The 23,776-nt window shown below is 44.3% G+C and overlaps 1 protein-coding gene across 1 annotated transcript in view; it reads left to right on the top strand.

The window, feature by feature from the left end:
* Nucleotides 1-22,836: 22,836 nt before the first annotated feature.
* The window catches only part of LOC311103009 (supervillin-like), a gene marked incomplete at its 5' end in the record, with an annotated part of 110,015 nt that continues 109,075 nt past the window's right edge, over nt 22,837-23,776 (top strand). The window contains one exon of the mRNA XM_084144504.1: nt 22,837-22,900. Within this exon, the coding sequence (XP_084000630.1) occupies nt 22,837-22,900 (64 nt within the window). The remainder of the gene's footprint in view (nt 22,901-23,776) is intronic.

Below are 23,776 nucleotides of genomic sequence, written 5' to 3'. Positions count from 1 at the left end.
GGTGCTCATGCTCAGTGCGCTGTGTGAATGGGGAACCTGGTTGTGCCGACAGAGGTGGAGGAATCGGGAAAGTGAGAAGGGGAGAGCAAGGTGAGGGAGAGAGGAGAGAGGGTCATTTTAATAAGGCCTGGTTGCTCACTGCTCTGTGTGATAGGTAACCAGGCTGTGCTCGGTGAGGCAGAGGAGAGCAGGGACAATGGTATGAAGCTCAGTTGGTAGAGCATGGCGCTTGCAAAGCCAGGGTTGTGGGTTCGATTCCCACGGGGGGCCAGTATGAAAATGTATGCACTCACTAACACTAACTCTGGATAAGAGCGTCTGCTAAATGACAAAAAAAAAAAAAGGTCCTGCTAAATGCTACAGGCTTTAATATGCCACACAGTAGCCTGTGAGTACACTCTGGCATGGTTGTCTTTAGAGTAGTGTGTATCACACAGCAGAGGAGTGGTAGTTTTATAAGTGCACATATTTCCACTTTGTCGCCATCGTCTCCGGCATTGTTGTGGTACATTTGCTGGTGTTTATGGAAAAACAGAAGGGTAGTTGGCTAGCTACTTGCTGTGAATGCACAGTTTGTCTCAGTCTCTGTTGTGCTGACTGTTTCCATGTGATCAACTCAGCATTTTTGTAATTAACATTCTGCCCTGCCTCACAACACAACAAAGCTAAATTGAAATCTCATTCGCAACTATCTCTACCATGTGTCTCAAAGCCGGGTGTACACTACACGATTTTGACTCGGTTTTGCTGTCCCAGACAAGTTTTGGAAACCAGAGACAAAATCACCATGTCGTTGCCTACTCGGGGTGCGTGGCCATCACCGATGCTCATTTAATGTGAGTGGGTCAGAGACTCAATCTGAGGACTACTGAGCCCGTCTTTCAGCCGTCCAAGATGTTTGATTTTATCGGCACAAAGGTTTTGAGAACGGTGGTCAGCAGTAGCTAATGAGAGCTGGCCAGAGAAGAAGCCAGTGAGACGACGTTGTTTCGCATCACCTCAGAATGTGTACTCTCGTGCAGGAGCGATGACAAAAAAGTATTAAACGAATCAAAATATATTTTATATTTGAGATTCTTTAAATAGACACCCTTTGCCTTGATGACAGCTTTGCACACTCTTGGCATTCTCTCAAACAGCTTCACCTGGATTGCTTTTCCAACAGTCTTAAAGGAGTTCCCTCATATGCTTTTCCTTCACTCTGCCGTCCGACTCAACCCAAACCATCTCAACTGGGTTGAGGTCGGGTGATTTGTGGAGGCCAGGTCATCTGATGCAGCGCCCCATCACTCTCCTCCTTGGTCAAATAGCCCTTACACAGCCTGGAGGTGTGTTGGGTCATTGTCCTGTTGAAAAACAAATGATAGTCCCACTAAGCCCAAACCAAATGGGATGGCTTTGCTGGTTGAGAAGAATGCCAAGAGTGTGCAAAGCTGTCATCAAGTTTAAGGGTGGCTATTTGAATAATCTCAAATATAAAATATATTTTGATTTGTTTAACACTTTTTTGCTTACTACATGATTCTTGAATGAGTAGGTGTGTCCAAACTTTTGACTGGTACTGTAAATCAGCTTCAGGGTTTACTTTTGTAACACAAAGATAAACAAATCAATACCAAAATATGTTTTTAAATACTGATTGTAGAGCCAGCCGTTGGCTAAAGTAAGTAAAGGGGAATTCTCAGTCATTACCTGTTGGTGAACACCAGAGGGTACTGTTTGATGAGAAAACGGCTCTTTGAGTGGCAGGTGATGAGTCAGTTCAGCTTTGTGTGTCCTGGTGACTTATTTAGCCTCTGTGTTGCTTTCTGACTTATTGAGATTACTTTTCCTGGGATTTGAACCCATAACGGTCAACAGGTATTTTCATTTAATGGGTGTATTGTCCCAGTGTGAGTCCAGAGAAGACAGAACAGCCGTCCTCATTCAGTTTTAGTTAATGTCAGTTGCTCTCTGTCAAGTGTCATCCCATTCTTTGTTTCAGCCCTCCACCCACACTTAGTTCTAATAGAGTAAATATAGACATGATGACATTGGGATGATAATTGTATGTCTCTTCTCCTCTGTTAGTGAGGTGACAAGGTGTTTGGCTGCTCTTTATCTACTATAATGTGAATGTCATGCTCAAAGCATGGACACAGACAGAACAATGAGCCAGATATTTCATCAGATGTATAAATGTGAAGCATCCGGTCGGTGTTTCCATTCACTAACAAATATGGTGATGAGTGGAAGCCCAGTGGCCGGCAGTGGGAGAAGATGGAGCGACATGGATTTTGGCTGAAATTCTACTAATTTTGTCATCTATTAAGCATTTGATCTCCATACAGTTTTCTGTTTCCAAAACTGTAATCTGTAACAGATACGCTACTGCAAACCTTATCTTTCATCACTTCCAATAGGCTAATATGTTACACGTGTTACTGCCCATGGGTGGTTGTTATGATCTTAAAATAGTGGTCCAGTGAACTTTGCTCTTAGTGCTGTCGGACCCATGTGAGACCTTGACCTACATCATGTTGTCACCCGTACACCCTCTGGAGAGGGTAGTAGTTTCCACTAGTCATTAATAAAGTATGTCAAAGGGATTCTGACAAGATGGCAGCCTCAGCCTTAAACACTACCAAGTACATAATGACTAAACCAGCAACATTGAGAAAATAATAGCTAGCTACTGTTAATCATTTTTTCTAAAAGTTGGAGGAAACTGTTTTTTTGTGTGTCGAGGAAGTTTGGTGTCATTCCGAGAGGGGATTGTTGCCCTGTGACCGCTGACTTGATCCCTTTTGTGTTGAGACTGAGTAAGAGAGAAGTCTATTTCTGGGAGATTGAGGGCTATCAAAGCTCCAGCATTGATGCCTTAAATGGCTGCTGGCGTATCCAGTTATAACCTAGGACATGAATCATGGTATCTCGCTCTCGCTCTCTGTCCTGTCCTCTTCTATCCTCTCTGTCTCCGTGTTTGATTGATCTGGCCTCGCGTTTCCAGAGTGTAAAAGCAGTGTTCTAAATGTGTCAGCTCCCTGAATCATGCCTGTTGTAGATGAAGCTACCCCACATGCTTTCCTGAGAGGGGGGTGAGCAGGGGGGAGGTGGTCATCGTTCCACTGGTGCTGGCAACTCGTGCCTCGTGCCACTCTTGTCAGTTGTCCCGCTAGCCCTCCTGTGCTCAGCTGTGACCTTTTCCCAGTCCCACTGTGGAACTATCCGGCCCAACCTAGGTACTACTACCAACAGACCTACCCCAGCCCAGGAAAACCTACACCAGCCCAGGAATACCTACCCCAGAAGATCTACCCCAGCCCAGGCTTACTCTGTCACATCTAATGTAGCCTGAGAGGAAAACTTAAGCCAAGTAAGTAAGGAGTTGAGGTGCTGAAATGGCGGGGGAAAGTTTGTGCTGAGAAGAAGATGATAAATTTTTTAGTAGACACATTGAAATATTTACTGGCTTCTAAATGCTTTTATACAGTTTGAAGCGAAGGCTAGCTGGGCTGTCTGTTATTATGTGTTCAGTGAAGAAGTGGTCTGATTGATACGCTGGATGGCTCTCATCAATTTGATCGCTTGCTGGCCCAATCCTTATCTATTGGAAGTGAACTGGTTCGATGGTGGACCATGAGGATGGGAGAAACTGGGGAGAAATGGGGTGTTGCTGAACTCAATTAGCATTCTAGTTTATGGAACCCATTCAGGTTCTCGCTGAACATTCCCAATTCCCTTCTAGAAACTGCCTGTTTGACTTGGAGCTGCTTAGCAACTAACCTAACCCAGCCCAGGACCTTGATTTCTCTGTGACAGTCTGAGCACCTCTTAGTAATACAGTGCTATGAAAAAGTATTTGCCCCCTTTCTAATTTTCTCTACTTTTGCATATTTGTGATACTGAATGTTATCAGACCTTCAACCAAAACCTAATATTAGATAAAGGGAACATAAGTGAACAAATAACACAACAATTACATATTTATTTCATAAACAAATTTATGGAACACCCAATTCCCCTGTGTGAAAAAGTAATTGCCCCCTTACACTCAATAACTGGTTGTGCCACCTTTAGCTGCAATGACTCCAACCAAATGCTTCCTGTAGTTGTTGATCAGTCTCTCACGTCGCTGTGGAGGAATTTTGGCCCACTCTTCCATGCAGAACTGCTTTAACTCAGTGACATGTGGGTTTTCAAGCATGAACTGCTTGTTTCAAGTCCTGCCACAACATCACAACATAACCAATTGTGCATGTTCTCCCACTTAAAACGATGAGAGAGGCCTGTAATTTTCATCATAGGTACACATCAACTATGACAGACAAATTGAGAATTTTTTTTCCTGAAAATCACATTGTAGGATTTTTTATGAATTTATTTGCAAATTATGGTGGAAAATAAGTATTTGGTCACCTACAAACAAGCAAGATTTCTGGCTCTCACAGAACTGTAACTTCTTCTTTAAGAGGCTCCTCTGTCCTCCACTCGTTACCTGTATTAATGGCACCTGTTTGAACTTGTTATCAGTATAAAAGACACCTGTCCACAACCTCAAACAGTCACACTCCAAACTCCACTATGGCCAAGACCAAAGAGCTGTCAAAGCACACCAGAAACAAAATTGTAGACCTGCACCAGGCTGGGAAGACTGAATCTGCAATAGGTAAGCAGCTTGGTTTGAAGAAATCAACTGTGGGAGCAATTATTAGGAAATGGAAGACATACAAGACCACTGATAATCTCCCTCGATCTAGGGCTCCACGCAAGCTCTCACCCCGTGGGGTCAAAATGATCACAAGAACGTTGAGCAAAAATCCCAGAACCAGACGGGGGGACCTAGTGAATGACCTGCAGAGAGCTGGGACCAAAGTAACAAAGCCTACCATCAGTAACACACTACGCAGCCAGGGACTCAAATCCTGCAGTGCCAGACGTGTCCCCCTGCTTAAGCCAGTACATGTCCAGGCCCGTCTGAAGTTTGCTAGATTGCATTTGGATGATCCAGAAGAGGATTGGGAGAATGTCATATGGTCAGATGAAACCAAAATATAACTTTTTGGTAAAAACTCAACTCGTTGTGTTTGGAGGACAAAGAATGCTGAGTTGCATCCAAAGAACACCATACCTACTGTGAAGAATGGGGGTGGACACATCATGCTTTGGGGCTGTTTTTCTGCAAAGGGACCAGGACGACTGATCCGTGTAAAGGAAAGAATGAATGGGGCCATGTATCGTGAGATTTTGAGTGAAAACCTCCTTCCATCAGCAAGGGCATTGAAGATGAAACGTGGCTGGGTCTTTCAACATGACAATGATCCCAAACACACCGCCCGGGCAACGAAGGAGTGGCTTCGTAAGAAGCATTTCAAGGTCCTGGAGTGGCCTAGCCAGTCTCCAGATCTCAACCCCATAGAAAATCTTTGGAGGGAGTTGAAAGTCCGTGTTACCCAGTGACAGCCCCAAAACATCACTGCTCTAGAGGAGATCTGCATGGAGGAATGGGCCAAAATACCAGCAACAGTGTGTGAAAACCTTGTGAAGACTTACAGAAAACGTTTGACCTGTGTCATTGCCAACAAAGGGTATATAACAAAGTATTGAGAAACTTTTGTTATTGACCAAATACTTATTTTCCACCATAATTTGCAAATAAATTCATTAAAAATCCTACAATGTGATTTTCTGGATTTCTTTTTCTCATTTTGTCTGTCATAGTTGACGTGTACCTATGATGAAAATTACAGGCCTCTCTCATCTTTTTAAGTGGGACAACTGGGACAATTGGTGGCTGACTAAATACTTTTTTTCCCCACTGTACATATACAGTACCAGTCAAAAGTTTGGACACACCTACTCATTCCATTTTTTTTATTTTTTTAAAAACTATGTTCTACATTGTAGCGTAATGGCGAAGACATCAAAACTATGAAATATCTCATATGGAATCATGTAGTAAGCAAAAAAGTGTTAAACAAATCAAAATATGTTATCTTTGAGATTCTTCAAATAGCCACCCTTTGCCTTGATGACAGCTTTGCACACTCTTGGCATTCTCTCAACCAGCTTCATGAGATAGTCACCTGGAATGATTTTCAATTAACAGGTGTGCCGCCTTAAATTAATTCGTGAAATTTCTTTCCTTCCTAATGCATTTGAGCCAATCAGTTGTGTTGTGACAAGGTGTGTGGGGGGGGGGGGGGGGGGGGGGGGGTGTACAGAAGATAGCCCTATTTGGTAAAAGACCAAGTCCATATTATGGGAAGAACAGTTCAAATAAGCAAAGAGAAATGACAGTCCATCATTACTTTGGGACATGAAGGTCAGTAAATACGGAACATTTCAAGAACTTTTAAAGTTGCCTGGGACAAGTAACACTAGCAATGGACATTAGACCGGTGGAAATGTGTCCTTTGGTCTGGAGTCCAAATTTGAGATTTTTGGGTCCAACCGCCGTGTCTTTGTGAGACGTGGTGTGGGTGAACGGATGCCCTCCGCATGTGTAGTTTCCACCGTAAAGCATGGAGGAGGAGGTGTTATGGTGTGGGGGTGCTTTGCTGGTGACACTGTGTCTGTGATTTATTTAGAATTCAAGGCACACTTAACCAGCATGGCTACCACAGCATTCTGCAGCGATACACCATCCTATCTGGTTTGGGCTTAGTGGGACTATCATTTGTTTTTCAACAGGACAAGGACTCAACACACCTTCAGGCTGGGTAAGGGCTATTTTACCAAGAAGGAGAGTGATGGAGTGCTGCATCAGATGACCTGGCCTCCACAATCCCCCAACCTCAACCCAATTGAGATGGTTTGGGATGAGTCGGACGGCAGAGTGAAGGAAAAGCAGCCAACAAGTGCTAAGCATATGTGGGACCTCCAAGACTGTTGGAAAAGCATTCTAGGTGAAGCTCGTTGAGAGAATGCCAAGAGTGTGCGAAGCAGTAATCAAGGCAAAGGGTGTCTATTTGAAGAATCTCAAACATAAAATATATTTTGATTTGTTTAACACATTTTTTGGGTTACTACAAGATTCCATATGTGTTATTTAATAGTTTTGATGTCTTCACTATTATTCTACAATGTAGAAAATAGTAAAAATAAAGAAAAACCCTTGAATGAGTTGGTGTGTCCAAACTTTTGACTGGTACTGTATATACACTGCTCAAAAAAATAAAGGGAACACTTAAACAACACAATGTAACTCCAAGTCAATCACACTTCTGTGAAATCAAACTGTCCACTTAGGAAGCAACACTGATTGACAATACATTTCACATGCTGTTGTGCAAATGGAATAGACAACAGGTGGAAATTAGCAAGACACCCCCAATAAAGGACTGGTTTTGCAGGTGGTGACCACAGACCACTTCTCAGTTCCTATGCTTCCTGGCTGATGTTTTGGTCACTTTTGAATGCTGGCGATGCTTTCACTCTAGTGGTAGCATGAGACGGAGTCTACAACCCACACAAGTGGCTCAGGTAGTGCAGCACATCCAGGATGGCACATCAATGCGAGCTATGGCAAGAAGGTTTGCTGTGTCTGTCAGCGTAGTGTCCAGAGCATGGAGGCGCTACCAGGAGACAGGCCAGTACATCAGGAGACGTGGAGGAGGCCGTAGGAGGGCAACAACCCAGCAGCAGGACTGCTACCTCCGCCTTTGTGCAAGGAGGAGCAGGAGGAGCATTGCCAGAGCCCTGCAAAATGACCTCCCAGCAGGCCACAAATGTGCATGTGTTTGCTCAAACGGTCAGAAACAGACTCCATGAGGGTGGTATGAGGGCCCGACGTCCACAGGTGGGGGTTGTGCTTACAGCCCAACACCGTGCAGGACGTTTGGCATTTGCCAGAGAACACCAAGATTGGCAAATTCGCCACTGGTGCCCTGTGCTCTTCACAGATGAAAGCAGGTTCACACTGAGCACGTGACAGACGTGACAGAGTCTGGAGACGCCGTGGAGAACGTTCTGCTGCCTGCAACATCCTCCAGCATGACCAGTTTGGCGGTGGGTCAGTCATGGTGTGGGGTGGCATTTCTTTGGGGGGCCGCACAGCCCTCCATGTGCTCGCCAGAGGTAGCCTGACTGCCATTAGGTACCGAGATGAGATCCTCAGACCCCTTGTGAGACCATATGCTGGTGCGGTTGGCCCTGGGTTCCTCCTAATGCAAGACAATGCTAGACCTCATGTGGCTGGAGTGTGTCAGCAGTTCCTGCAAGAGGAAGGCATTGATGCTATGGACTGGCCCACCCGTTCCCCAGACCTGAATCCAATTGAGCACATCTGGGACATCATGTCTCGCTCCATCCACCAACGCCACGTTGCACCACAGACTGTCCAGGAGTTGGCGGATGCTTTAGTCCAGGTCTGGGAGGAGATCCCTCAGGAGACCATCCGCCACCTCATCAGGAGCATGCCCAGGTGTTGTAGGGAGGTCATACAGGCACGTGGAGGCCACACACACTACTGAGCCTCATTTTGACTTGTTTTAAGGACATTACATCAAAGTTGGATCAGCCTGTAGTGTGGTTTTCCACTTTAATTTCGAGGGTGACTCCAAATCCAGACCTCCATGGGTTGATAAATTTGATTTCCATTGATAATTTTTGTGTGATTTTGTTGTCAGCACATTCAACTATGTAAAGAAAAAAGTATTTAATAAGATTATTTCATTCTTTCAGATCTAGGATGTGTTATTTTAGTGTTCCCTTTATTCTTTTGAGCAGTGTATATACGTGAGCACACGCACGCACACACCCCCACTGTATACTGTGTGTATATACAGTTGAAGTCGGAAGTTTACATACACCTTAGGCAAATACATTTAAACTCAGTTTTTCACAATTCCTGACATTTAATCCTAGTAAAAATGCCCTGTCTTAGGTCAGGTAGGATCACCACTTTTATTTTAAGAATGTGAAATGTCAGAATGATAGTAGAGAGATTTATTTCAGCTTTTATTTCTTTCATCACATTCCCAGTGGGTCAGAAGTTTACATACACTCAATTAGTATTTGGTAGCGTTGCCTTTAAATTGTTTAACTTGGGTCAAACATTTAGGGTAGCCTGAGCGGCCTTTCAGGTTATGTCGATATAGGACTCGTTATACTGTGGATATAGATACTTTTGTACCTGTTTCCTCCAGCATCTTCACAAGGTCCTTTGCTGCTGTTCTGGTATTGATATTCACTTTTCGCACCAAAGTAAGTTCATCTCTAGGAGACAGAATGCATCTCCTTCCTGAGCGGTATGACGTCCCATGGTGTTTATACTTGCGTACTATTGTTTGTACAGATGAACGTGGTACTTTCAGGCGTTTGGAAATTGCTCCCAAGGATGAACCAGACTTGTGGAGGTCTACAATTCTTTTTCTGAGGTCTTGGCTGATTTCTTTTGATTTTCCCATGATGTCAAGCAAAGAGGCACTGAGTTTGAAGGTAGGCCTTGAAATACATCCACAGGTACACCTCCAATTGACTCAAATGATGTCAATTAGCCTACCAGAAGCTTCTAAAGCCATGACATCATTTTCTGGAATTTTCCAAGCTGTTTAAAGGCACAGTCAACTTAGGGTATGTAAACTTCTGACCCACTGGAATTGTGATACAGTGAATTATAAGTGAAATCATCTGTCTGTAAACAATTGTTGGAAAAATTACACGTGTCATGCACGAAGTAGATGTCCTAACCGACTTGCCAAAACTATAGTTTGTTAACAAGAAATTTGTGGAGTGGTTGAAAAACGAGTTTTAATGACTCCAACCTAAGTGTATGTAAACTTCCGACTTCAACTGTACATAGATTGATAGATTCATTCTCTGGAAAAGTGACAACCCTGTTAAATATTTTATCCAGTTTCTCGTGAGATATTCTTGCCATTTCCACACCCGCATTTACTTCAGAGGATTGTGGTGTGAAAAGCATTAGAATTGGTGAAATGTAGATTTTGGCTGGTTGACTTGTTTGTGTGTGTGAGCCAGTGATTGACTTGGCCATAGCTCCGTCACAACCTGACACTACAGCTGCCCATTGTCCTGCACCTGTTTTGCTCTCTCTGTCAGAATCAGAATACACAGGACAGAAATAGAGTGCAACTGCCTAGCAAGGCACACATACACACTCCCCATAGGACTGCGGCAACATGAATACTCATAAAATCTATAGTAGTTTCCGACACCGATGGTCAGTCGGACACAATCACCACATTGACTAAAATAAGACCTTGATCGCTATACTTGGCATGAGTGGGTGTGATACTGACTGACCGCCTCCATGCTTAGAAATGGTCAGTACCTAAGATGAGAGATGTATCAGATATCTTTCAATATAAAGCGATCTCATCCTAGACCAGAACCATGTTAAGAGGGCTGTGCCCCTACAAATAACACCAGTGAGAGAAATTCTCTTAGATGGCTATCACCTGTGGTCTGGACAAGACACTTTTCAAATCTTAAGTGTGTGTAGTGTCCTATGTACGTATGTGTCATGTTTGTGTGCACGGTTTGCACATGTATCATTTGATTGTGGCTAACTGTTGGCGAAGTGTCTATTTAGCACCGTTCCATAAATACTCAGCCCAGTTTAAGCATTACTTAATTGGCTAACTGTGATCTAATTTCCGGGTGGCTTCAGGCTTGGGTGTGAGAAAGGAAAGGAGAGCCCTGATGCCATCACTCTAGTCTACTGTTTCAGTGACCCCCTTTTAAGCCTTCCAGATCACCCCTCTTACTTCCATGGCATCTACCATCAGCTGTTGGAATAGAGTCAGAGCCCCAGGGATTCACCCTAACCTGCCCCATGACCATCAAATCTATTATGATGAGGTTTTTGTGTCAGTGCCAGGGCTAATGGAAGCGCTTATATAGCTGGTGCTTTGTGGGAACTGTGTGTGTCTTCCCATTCAGAGATCACAGGCGATGATCCTAGGAGAAGAGGTCTAACATTTAGTCTCTCTCTTAGTGTGTGAGGGAAAGAATAAAGATGAGATGTTAATTGAGTTTAATTTTCTATCAAGATTGCAATGAAGCCCTTCTTTCACTGCAGTAAGTGCTGACATGACACTCGCCATCACATGTCAATGCTACCCAGAGAAAAGTATACCTCCCATATTAATTAAGGAGTCCATACAATCTGATGATACAGAATGTAGAAACAAGCCCTATCACCATGCTGTAGACAGAAGTACTTCAACTTCACGTCTCATGTTGTTGACCATCTTTTCATTTAGTTTGAGGCTATCTTTGTCATCACACATTCCAATAGATAGCCTAGTGTTTAGATATGCGAGCCAGCAACCGGAGGGTTGCCAGTTCAAATCCCGGGTCCGAGGGGAAACATCTGGCGGGATGTGAGCTGGCAACCGGAGGGTTGCTGGTATCAAATCCTAGATGCCATTGCCTGCTGTTGTGCCTTTGAGCAAGGCACTTACCCCCCACAACAACAGCTCCCTGGGCGCCCAGTGTGACACCTCTACAAAAACCTTTATGTGTATGTACACTGAGTGTACAAAACATTAGGAACATATTCCTAATATTGAGTTGCACCCCCTTTGGCAGAACAGCCTCAGTTTGTCGGGGCATGGACTCTACAAGGTGTCGAAAGCGTTCCACAGGGATGCTGGCCCATGTTGACTCCAATGCTTCCCACAGTTGTCAAGTTGGCTGGATGTCCTTTGGGTGGTTGACCATTCTTGATACACACGGAAAACTGTTGAGTGTGAAAAACCCAGCAGCGTTGCAATTCTTGACACACTCAAACCCGAGCGCCTGGTACCTACTACCATACCCCGTTCAAAGACACTTAATTATTTTGTCTTGCCCATTCACCCTCTGATTGGTACACATACACAATCCATGTATCAATTGTCTCAAGGCTTAAAAATCCTTCTTTAACCGGTCTCCTCCCCTTCATCTACACTGATTGAAGTGGATTTAACAAGTGACATCAATAAGGGATCATAGCTTTCACCTTAATTCACCTGGTCAGTCTATGTCATGGAAAGAGCAGGTGTTCCTAATGTTTTGTATACTCAGTGTATGTGTGTCTTTCGGAGGGGTAGGGTTAAAAGCGGAAGTCAAATGTTGTTGGACCTTTGTGTGCAATTGACAAATAAAGTGATCTTAATCATAAACAGGAGGTTTGTTTGGTCTCTCCAGTGATGGATGCCAAAGGAATAATAATAATTGTATCTTTCGTCTTTCTGTGTTTCATAATTTTCCTTCAATTCGCAAGAGGCTGAATGTATCTCACCAGAGAAAGCATTCGAGCGAGCAAAATGGCGCACATCTATCTGATGCTGTCTGGTCAAAAAGAGAATGACGTTGTTGAGCCCGTAGCATTGAATTTTTAATTTTTTATTTATTTATTTTTTTCACCTTTATTTAACCAGGTAAACCAGTTGAGAACAAGTTCTCATTTAAAACTGCGACCTGGCCAAGATAAAGCAAAGCAGTGCGATAAAAACAACAACACAGAGTTACATATGGGGTAAAACAAAACAAAGTCAAAAATACAACAGAAATACATATAATATACAGTGTGTGCAAATTTAGCAAGTTATGGAGGTAAGGCAATAAAATAGGCTATAGTGCAAAAGAGATTTTTGCAATTTGTTCCAGTCATTGGCAGCAGAGAACTGGAAGGAATTGCGGCCAAAGGAGGTGTTGGCTTTGGGGATGACCAGTGAGATATACCCGCTGGAGCGCAGACTACGGGTGGGTGTTGCTATGGTGACCAATGAGCTAAGATAAGGCGGGGATTTGCCTAGCAGTGATTTATAGATGGCCTGGAGCCAGTGGGTTTGGCGACGAATATGTAGTGAGGACCAGCCAACAAGAGCGTACAGGTCACAGTGGTGGGTATTATATGGGGCTTTGGAGACAAAACGGATGGCACTGTGATAGACTACATCCAATTTGCTGAGTAGAGTGTTGGAGGCTATTTTGTAAATGACATCGCCGAAGTCAAGGATCGGTAGGATAGTCAGTTTTACGAGGGCATGTTTGGCAGCATGAGTGAAGGAGGCTTTGTTGCGAAATAGGAAGCCGATTCTAGATTTAACTTTGGATTGGAGATTCTTAATGTGAGTCTGGAAGGAGAGTTTACAGTCTAACCAGACACCTAGATATTTGTAGTTGTCCACATACTCTAGGTCAGACCCGTCGAGAGTAGTGATTCTAGTCGGGTGGGCGGGTGCAAGCAGCGTTCGGTTGAAGAGCATGCATTTAGTTTTACTAGTGTTTAAGAGCAGTTGGAGGCTACTGAAGGAGTGTTGTATGGAATTGAAGCTCGTTTGGAGGTTTGTTAACACAGTGTCCAATGAAGGGCCAGATGTATACAAAATGGTGTCGTCTGCGTAGAGGTGGATCTGAGAGTCACCAGCAGCAAGAGCGACGTCATTGATATACACAGAGAAAAGAGTCGGCCCAAGAATTGAACCCTGTGGCACCCCCATAGAGACTGCCATAGGTCCAGACAACAGGCCCTCCGATTTGACACATTGAACTCTATCTGAGAAGTAGTTGGCTAATTAGTCTGCCAATAAGAATGCGGTGGTTTACAGAGTCGAAAGCCTTGGCCAGGTCAATGAAAACGGCTGCACAGTACTGTCTATTATCGATCGCGGTTATAATATCGTTTAGGACCTTGAGCGTGGCTGAAGTGCACCCATGACCAGCTCGGAAACCGGATTGCATAGCGGAGAAGGTACGGTGGGATTCGAAATGGTCGGTGATCTGTTTGTTGACTTGGCTTTCAAAAACTTTTGAAAGGCAGGGCAGGATGGATATGGGTCTGTAACAGTTTGGATCTAGAGTGTCACCCCCTTTGAAGAGGGGGATGACCGCGGCAGCTTTCCAATCTCTGGGGATCTCAGACGTTACGAAAGAGAGGTTGAACAGGCTAGTAATAGGGGTTGCGACAATTTCGGCGGCTAGTTTTAGAAAGAAAGGGTCCAGATTGTCTAGCCCAGATGATTTGTAGGGGTCCAGATTTTGCAGCTCTTTTAGAACATCAGCTGTCTGGATTTGTGTGAAGGAGAAGCGGGGGGGGCATGGGCAAGTTGCAGCGGAGGGTGCAGAGCTGGTGGCCGGGGTAGTGCTAGCCAGGTGGAAAGCAAGGGAAGGGAGCGAGTATTTGGCCTCCCTTGATAAAATAAAAAAAGTATATAAAATAATAGCCAATCAGCGTTGAGGTAAACTGAGTGAGCTCAACTGAGAATGGTCCTGGCACACCAAAAACAAGTGTCAAGGGAAGCCAGTTTGGATTTGGCTTCACACCAATCACATCAAAAGCAAAACGTAATTGACAGAAAAAACTTGGAATTCTTGCATCTCGTTGTGTCGTTGTCCTCCGGTGGCTAGCTAGCTAGCTAAAATGTTCCATTCCTAATGGAGAAAAGGATTTGGAGAGTCATAGACCGTTTCGTCAACATGAAAGAGAGGAGGATAGCATTAGGGTTTCTCTACAAGTAGGGTGAGTCAACATGTTTTTTTCTACTTATGCACACAAATCAGAACCATGGACAGCCACATCATATTTGGCTTACGTTGATTGGACTAAATCATTTTTGGTGTCTTCAAACTTGCATGATCATGCTGTAGGTGATTTAACTGTTTGTTACATGCAATATGCTTTGTGTACTCCACCGGACAGTGGTTGATCTCCGGTTTTGTGATGAAACAAAGGTGTGTGGTTAAATGTATTTTGCCACTGTCGTCTTATTGTCTCGGCCTTAGGCCTATACAGTGGCTTGCGAAAGTATTCACCCCCCTTGGCATTTTTCATATTTTGGTGCCTTACAACCTGGAATTAAAATGGATTTTGGGGGGGTTTGTATCATTTGATTTACACAACATTCATACCACTTTGAAGATGCAAAATATTTTTTTATTGTGAAACAAACAAGAAATAAGACAAAAAAACGAACTTGAGCGTGCACAACTATTGACCCCCCTGCCAAAGTCAATACTTTGTAGAGGCAACTTTTGCAGCAATTACAGCTGCAAGTCTCTTGGGGTATGTCTCTATAAACTTGGCACATCTAGCCACTGGGATTTTTGCCCATTCTTCAAGGCAAGACTGCTCCAGCTCCAAGTTGGATGGGTTCCGCTGGTGTACAGCAATCTTTAAGTCATACCACAGATTCTCAATTGGATTGTGGTCTGGGCTTTGACTAGGCCATTCCAAGACATTTAAATGTTTCCTCTTAAACCACTCAAGTGTTGCTTTAGCAGTATGCTTAGGGTTATTGTCCTGCTGGAAGGTGAACCTCCATCCCAGTCTCAAATCTCTGGAAGACTGAAACAGGTGTCCCTCAAGAATTTCCCTGTATTTGCGCCATCCATCATTCCTTCAATTCTGACAGTTTCCCAGTCCCTGCCGATGGAAAAACATCCCCACAGCATGATGCTGCCACCACCATGCTTCACTGTGGGGATGGTGTTCTCGGGGTGATGAGAGGTGTTGGGTTTGAGATTCTTCAAATTGCCACCCTTTGCCTTGATGACAGCTTTGCATACTCTTGGCATTCTCTCAAACAGCTTCATGAGGTAGTCACCTGGAATGCATTTCAATTAACAGGTGTGCCTTACAATTTGTGGAATTTATTTCCTCCTAAATGCATTTGAGCCAATAATTTGTGTTGTGACAAGGTAGGGGGGTACACAGAAGATAGCCCTATTTGGTAAAAGACCAAGTCCATATTATGGCAAGAACAGCTCAAATAAGCAAAGAGAAATGACAGTCCATCATTACTTTAAGACATGAAGGTCAGTCAATACGGAACATTTCAAGAACTTAAGAAAGTTTCTTCAAGTGCAGTTGCAAAAACCATCAAGCGCTATGATGAAACTGGCTCTCATGAGGACCACCACAGGAATGGAAGACCCAGATTTACCTCTGCTGCAGATGATAAGTTAATTAGAGTTACCAGCCTCAGAAATTGCAGCCCAAATGAATGCTTCACAGAGTTCAAGTAACAGACACATCTCAACATCAACTGTTCAGAGGGGACTGTGTGAATCAGGCCTTCATGGTCAAATTGCTGCAGGACACCAATAATAAGAAGAGACCTGCTTGGGCCAAGAAACATGAGCAATGGACATTAGACCAGTGGAAATGTCTCCTTTGGTCTGGAGTCCAAATTTGAGATTTTTGGTTCAAACTGCTGTGTCTTTGTGAGACACGGTGTGGGTGAACGGATGATCTCCGCATGTGTAGTTCCCACCGTAAAGCATAGAGGAGGACAATGACCCAACACACCTCCAGGCTGTGTAAGGGCTATTTTACCAAGAGGGCGAGTGATGGAGTGCTGTATCAGATGACCTGGTCTCCACAATTCCCCGACCTCAACCCAATTGAGATGGTTTGGGATGAGTCAGTTGGCAGAGTGAAGGAAAAGCATTTATTTTTACTGCTCGAATTACATTTGTAACCAGTTCATAATAGCAATAAGGCACCTCGGGGGTTTGTGGTATATGGCCAATATACCACGGCTAAGGGCCGTATCCAGGCACTCTGCGTTGCGTCGTGCATAAGATCAGCCCTTAGCTGTGGTATAGTGGCCATATACCACACCCCTTCTGGCATTATTGCTCAACTATCAGCTATCTGCCAGGTGTTGGGTATGGATCATGTTGACAGGTGAGATTCACAGTGGTAAATGAAGACCTTGGAGAGGAGTCATGGTCAGGACACAATCGGACTGGAATTTGGGAAATAACTTTCATTTGAGTGTTCCATTTAAACTGTTTGTGCCATACCTCATATTGAATAAGGCTGGTTATGGCCATGTCCTTTTCACCTTGTAGGAAGATAACTGAGTAAATAGTGCCAAAATAACCAGTCAAAGGTTCATTAAATATGGTCAGTTACTGGTAGCAAACCTGTATTACTGTTTTCCTCTTGCATTCCACCCTTGGACCACTCCTTTTGTTAATTGAGTTTCCAGTCATTTCTCTGGGAATAGGTGTTCTATCTTTGCCAGCAGCATCTTCGGGTGCTACAGTTGGTTTGGTATGCCAAGGGAACAGTCTCCTACCCGCTGGCTTACCTTGTGTTCTGTTGACTGTTCTGGCCCTTCAGTGGATGGAAAAGAGATACTAAGTGTTTCCAGTATCGACATCTGGTGCTGAATGTTGTATCCCACAGGATAGAGCTGCCAATATCACAAATGGACTTGTATTGTTTTCACTTTTTCTCTGTGGAAATGTCTGTGTACCTGTGTGCACATTTTTCTCATGGTGTGCAATAAATTAAAATCTCATGTCAGGTTTCAACTCTCAAGCTGCATGCTGTTGACCACTGTGGGGGTAGTAGTCGATGGTGCTCTTTAAAGATCATTCCACTTTGAGCCATTGAGCCCATTAGGCATACTTTTATCTGGTTTATTTTGGGTTAGCCTGTCATGGGTGAGGCAACAGGGCATGGCTAGCTGTGTGTGTTCGGATGATGGCGTTGGGACGGAGTTATCTTGGGGGCAGTTATGTTGAAGAGCAGGCTCGGGTACAGTAAGTAGAGGCAGGGGTCTGTTTGGAAAGTTTGACGTTTGTGTGCACTGTCTTGGACATTGCCATGGTCTGGTCTTTTGGACTGATACCTGGGTATTTTGACCGGCCATGGACCCTATAGAGATGGTCTGGGTAAGGCCAGACCACGCCTGGGTACCAGCCAGTGAACAGTGAAGGTACATGCCCAGTCTTTGACCCCTGTGCTGCCCAGGCACTTAGCCAACACCTCATCGTATTAGGGTAGATAGAACAGAGTGAGCAGGCTACAAACAAGGTCAACCTATCGTCTACACTGTGTCAGCATGCATGCATCTGAGTGTGTATTATGAAGGGAGCATGTCTGACCTTGTGCAGTTCTCTCTAACTGTCCAAGGACCGTTATAACAGGAAAACGATAAACTAAATATGGACCCGTGGTCCTTTCAGAGCTGTCTGAGGAAATGTATCAGTCCCAAATACTTCCCCATTATGTTTGTGTCCCAAATGGCACCCTATTCCCCATGTAGTGCATACATTTTGAACAGAAACATATTGGTCCTGCTCAAAAGTAGTTAGCTACTGTACATAGGGAATAGGGTGCAATTTGGGACACAGTCTCAACTGTTGGGTTGAAGGTGTACTTTGAAGTTATCAGTGTTGCCTTGTACCTTAACTCTACCGTATGTCCTCTATGAAAAAATGGCCTTTTGCCATCAACCTAGGTCAACTTTGATTCCCTACATCCCAGTTCTGTACAAGCATGAGTGTGAATATCTTTACCTTTCATTCTCTACCCCCTGTATTCATTTAAATCTCTGTTGGATTCAAGGGCTCTGGGCTGAGCACTGCTATCTGTCTGTAAAGCCAAACGTGCTGGACCCCTCCATTGTTAACTTGGCAGAAGAGAGGGATATCTTTCCTGTGGGAGAAACTGTATATCTGGACTATTTCTGAGAGAGGCCTGGGCCCAGAGTTTGAGACAAACCTGCTAACGTTTTCCTTCTCCACTACAAATGATTTTCCGAACAGTGTCAACTTCCAGGATTTCACACACACTCCATCACCGGGCTTGAAACTGCAGGGGTCATTTAAAGTGCAATGGATTAAGTGTTTATATAAAAATCACCTGTTTCACTGTATGCAGTAATACAAGTCTTCTATGTTGAATTAATGTGACACCCAGTCATCTGTATTGTGCATGATTGGTGGGGAGGTGTGGACATGCATACATGTGCTGTTATGATGATAGAAGACCTGGGCCTGTATCCATAAAGCATCTGAGTAGAAAATTGTCGTAAGTGTTGAGAATAGAGACATTTTACTCTTATGGAGCCTCTTCAGGTATGAGTCCCACCTAGTCAACAGATATTTAGAACACCTCATGAGTTACCAGCAGGTGTCTTGATAATAGAAAAAGGCAGTGAGTCAGTGGTTCCTGCGCCACATACAATTGCTTCTATATGATCAATCCATAAATAATCTAGACCTACATGCAACAGTAAATGATTTCACATGAGCCGTATTTCACATGATATGCCTAAATACTTATAACCACACAGGCTAGTAAATCACATTTTTCCTCCGATTATTTAATTAACCTACACGTTATTTCAAGTTATCCCTTTGGAGTGCAATGTCACATTGTTAAAAAAAAATATGCTTAAATTGGGTATGCCCGTAAGTGGGCAATTGAAGGCGACTAGGGCCTATGTTAACTTTGACTGTGTTCGCTGAAAACTATAGACCTTTCTAATGTTTTATGCAACATTATCAGAAAGTGATTTGATGCCAACTGTGCTAAAGCTATTTACTTGTTAAACGGGAGTGACGAGTGTGTTAATATAACGGTATAATTATACAAATTCCGCTTTTAACAACCATCAGAATTGGTTAAAAAAAGGTTATTCATGCCAACATATTAGCCAAGAGTTAAGAGTAGGAAAAGTGATCGCCAGGCGAAAATTATATAAAACTTTTAACCATTGCAACATTTGATGTACAGTCACATTTATTGTGGTTGTCTGAAGCGTGCACAGCTTGCGATGCCTCATCGCAATTTGATTATTCACTATTTGCAGCAATGTCAATGAGCGTCATCTCTTTCCTTTGTGGTACCTCAAACCGTTGTGATTACCTGCCTAGGTAAACGTTTATAAGTAGATTTTACTCCTGGCTCAGACTTTGTCTGGTCAGTGTCTTAACATCATCCTAAAACCTACTCTGATCTGGGATTTTGTTGTCTTTAAAACAGGTTTTAACAGGATTCCTATGACTTTTTCTGAGATGCTTTGTGGATACGGGTGCTGATGTCTCATCGTTGGCCTGTTTCTCTTCAAAATCCCCCACAAAAAGCGATTTGCTTGGAAATGCCTAAGAGATAGCTTTTGAGTACCTGTCAAATTACTGACATTTGTTTAGTATTACAATCTCAATCTCTCTGTGTGTGTTTGTTGCGTCCCACTGCTGCCTTATCGCTGGGCCAATGGAACAGAGCAGCATACTCTTAGTACTGGAATTGAGTCAATCATATCTTCTTAAAACATGGCATTTTGATCTTTGGCAGTACAGGTACTGAAGTTAGGCCTACATAGACTAACATTATGTTCTAGTGGTTAACCTTGAAGATTTGTTTTGGGATGCGGTTGCCATATTGGGTGACCTTTTGCTTGAATGACCTGTAATCCCTCCTAATGCGGAGCAGCAAGGTTTCACTGTAAGGCGTGTAATTGCAAATTAACACGCACGTCCGCACTTTGAACTTGTGCATGTGTGCGTAAGCTTGATCTGTTTTGTACTGTCTTGCCAATTCCTATGGTCATTCATTGTCATGTTGGCTACACAGCACACACAGACCTGGGACTGGACTAGTTAACTGTCTCTGTGATTCTGAACTACATTGGTAATCACAGCGCTAGCTACAGTACATGAACAGGGCCAGGCATGTATTATAGCAGAGCCTGAATCTGCCTGCCCATCCTCTGGCACCGTAGGGTCGTCATATTTAATGATAGACTTCACCACCAAGTCATTTCAAGCCCTGATGTCATCCTACAACCAGGTGAGTGAATCACGTACAGAGAGGCATTTTTCCCAAGGCCTTGACTGTGCCCGTCGAGCGGATGGGGCTGGGGATGGGGGTTGGAAGCTGGGACTGATGATGATAATAATGAGGACGTTAGTTTGCAGGTCTGGTATGCGTCAGATGGTGATAGTTTTCCATGATAAAGGTGGATCAGAAGGCTCTGGTCTCCTGTTCTCTGTTAGGCTGTTAGCCCCACCAAGCCCCTCTGTATGACCCAACCACACCTGGGTTCAAGTAGTATTTGTTTTCGTTCAATAATATGCCATTTAGCAGACGCTTTTATCCAAAGCGACTTAGTCATGTGTGCATACATTTTTACATATGGGTGGTCCCGGGGATCGAACCCACTACCCTGGCGTTACAAGCGCCATGCTCTACCAATTGAGCTACAGAGGACCACGTTCAAATAATTTAGCTGCACTTGAATGAGGTTACCTGGGAGAATGGGACCAATGGAATAGTTTCAAAAGTGCAAACCTGGCCCCATTTGGCACTCTAGACAGGCTCAATCAAACACTCAAAGTATTGGAAAGTAAACAATACTATTAGAAACCAGGTCTGGAGCCAGCAGTAGAGGCATGAACACCAGAGCAGGGCCCATGTCTGTTTCGTCCCAGGCCTCTCCACATACTCCACACTGCATTTCTCCAGTGACAGACCCCAGTCCTCTTAATCTCCTCCTCAGTCTATATGGGGATGAATGTTAAGTGTCGGTGAGAACAGTGCTGTATAGGTCTGGGGTGCTTATGGTTATTTTATGGCTGAGCTGCTGGGACGTCCTGCTGCCACTAGGGACAGTAGAGCTGAAATGTTTTGCCGTTCAAGAAAATGTGAATTTTCTCTGCTTTGGTATGGTGTATTCTGTGTAGGCTACAGTATATGTTTCTCTATAGCCAGTTCCACATCTCATTGGTATGTATTTCACCTAGCTACATACTTGAATATGAATGATATAAAAAATAATCCCCCCCCCGTTGTGTATACAGTACAAGGTAAGCAGGTCGGTCAGGTGGAAGCTTTTACTGAGGTTGATATGGTTACTAGCCTAGCATTTAGACTACAGACAAACGAATAGCTGTCTTTCTCACCCACGGTGTGACTTGCCAGGTCTGAAGTGCGTGTGGTGTGGTGTGCATGCCTAGCCCAGATTGATGAGCTCACCACAGTAGGAGGAGTCCAAACCTGCCACCTCTAATAAACTGATCGGACCTCTTTCATCCTCTCCTTAAGAACACTCCACATCACACCTGGGTTCAAGTAGGATGTGTTTGGACACATCACATTTAATTTATTGGCTGAGAAATCAAAGTAATTGTGTTTGTCTCCCTGTGTGTGTACACTATCAGTTATAGTGTAATTCTGCACGTCTGAACTTCTCCCTTTCAATCTCATTCACTTTCTGTGGTCTTCCTCTGAGTGTGTGTAAGAAGCTGTCAGACTATAAATCAATCTTTTTCCTCCCACACTGCTCCTCTTTTGCCTGCTCTGGGGATGGATTGCCAGAGTATTTACCATAATGATACGATTTGTCAGACAGACAATCCCATGATCTGAGCTCCATTGCAGCTGATTTCCCATTCTCTCTTTCTCTCTCCCTCCGGCTCTCTCTTTCTCTCTCCTCTCTCTCGCTCTGTAGCATCCCACTGCTGCCTTGTCACTAGGCCAAGGGAACACAGCAGCACACTCTCCGTACTTCCTGACTCTATACCTTTCTCTCTCTCCTTCCTCTCTTCACCTCTCTCTCTCTCTGAGTTTCAGTCTGCAGGAAAGGGACGTCCAGCCTCTCAGGTCCAATCTGTTAGTGTAGTGATGGGGCCTAGCCTAGCTAATTTATTGGCTGTAATCAGATTAGCAGGCACTGAGCAGCTTTAGCTAGCCCCTGTCTCCCTGCATGCCTGCAGGCTGTCTAGTTAGCCAGTTCGCTATTAGCTTTAGTGCTGGAGGAGACTAGAGGGGAGCTGTCAAGAGACTCAGCCCATCATCGTAGCCACAGCCTCAAAGCTCCATGCTACTACATACTACTACTGCTATTCAGCTCCCTCCCTCTCCTGTCTTTCTGTCCCTGTCCCTCTCTCTTATGCTACCTGACTCCCTCCCTTCTTCTGTCTCTCTCTCTCTGTGCTGAGTGCAGCTCGTCCTGGGGCACTTACTGACTGCGTTTGTTTCTCTGCATCACCTTGCAGTCAGTTGCCTGCCTGTGGGTTGGACCTCAGCACTTCTCTCTTTTTCTCTCCAGCTCTCTTTTCATTTCAATCTGTCCGCTGTACTTACCTGGTCTTGCAAAAATGTATCGGAACGCAAACCCATGGATCTCAAACTACCTGAGCCATGTCAAGTTCTGCGGTCAAGGTAAGAGAGAGGCTGGGACTGAGGATAGGGCTGAGGGCTGAAGATAGGGTTGGGATTGTGGGCTGAGGCTGGGACTGAGGGGGCGAGGATAGTGAGGCAACACTGGCTCTCTTGTAACTGCTCCAGTTTCCAGCTTTCATTGCGCTGTCTGCAGCTGTAGCCTCCAAGGACGTAGCAGCCGAGATGAGGGACTCTTGCTGATTGCGGGAGGAGGGATAGCTATTTCTGGGCTCTACTTTGTCTGAGGTTTATTTTGGAGAGTTATGTTAAGGCGCATATTATGTGTTCTTGTGTATAGTTGCACATGCCTGAGTATGTGGGTCAGACTGTGTGTGACAGAAACTGTTTGTGTGTGTGTGGCCTGTGTGTGTGTGTGTGTGTGTATGTAGCCAATGTTTCTCATTCTCATAGCTGTTTACCATTCTCACCCTCTTAATAATGATTCCAATGTGGAACTGAGTGTTGAATGGTGGCTCTGCTTGGTTAACTGGCTGAGAATTCATAACAGATGTTCCTGGTGGTGTCCCAGGATGGGTTCCCAGCGATTCAAACCCAGTAGGAGGGGGTTGCATCCCAAATGTCACCCTTTTCCCTACCTAGTGCATTACTTTTGACCCGGGCCCATAGGAGTCTGGTCAAAAGTAATACGCTATGTAGTGAATAGCATGCCATTTTGGTCTGGTGGGGGATTTTGTGTTTGGGGTTCGGGTTGTTACAGTACATTGACCACACATAACTGTGCCCAGAGACTCCAGTACACGCCATGTACTTAGCCATCAGTCATTTGATCAGCCATTTACTACTAGTGCACCGCTAACGATTCCACAATGGCTACACATGCAATGCTCTTGCTAATGGCATGAGACTAGGCTTTGT

This window comes from Coregonus lavaretus (genome assembly GCF_964263955.1).
Source record: "Coregonus lavaretus genome assembly, chromosome: 2".
NCBI classification, from domain to species: domain Eukaryota; kingdom Metazoa; phylum Chordata; class Actinopteri; order Salmoniformes; family Salmonidae; genus Coregonus; species Coregonus lavaretus.
This window is presented reverse-complemented; position numbering and strand designations above follow the sequence as displayed.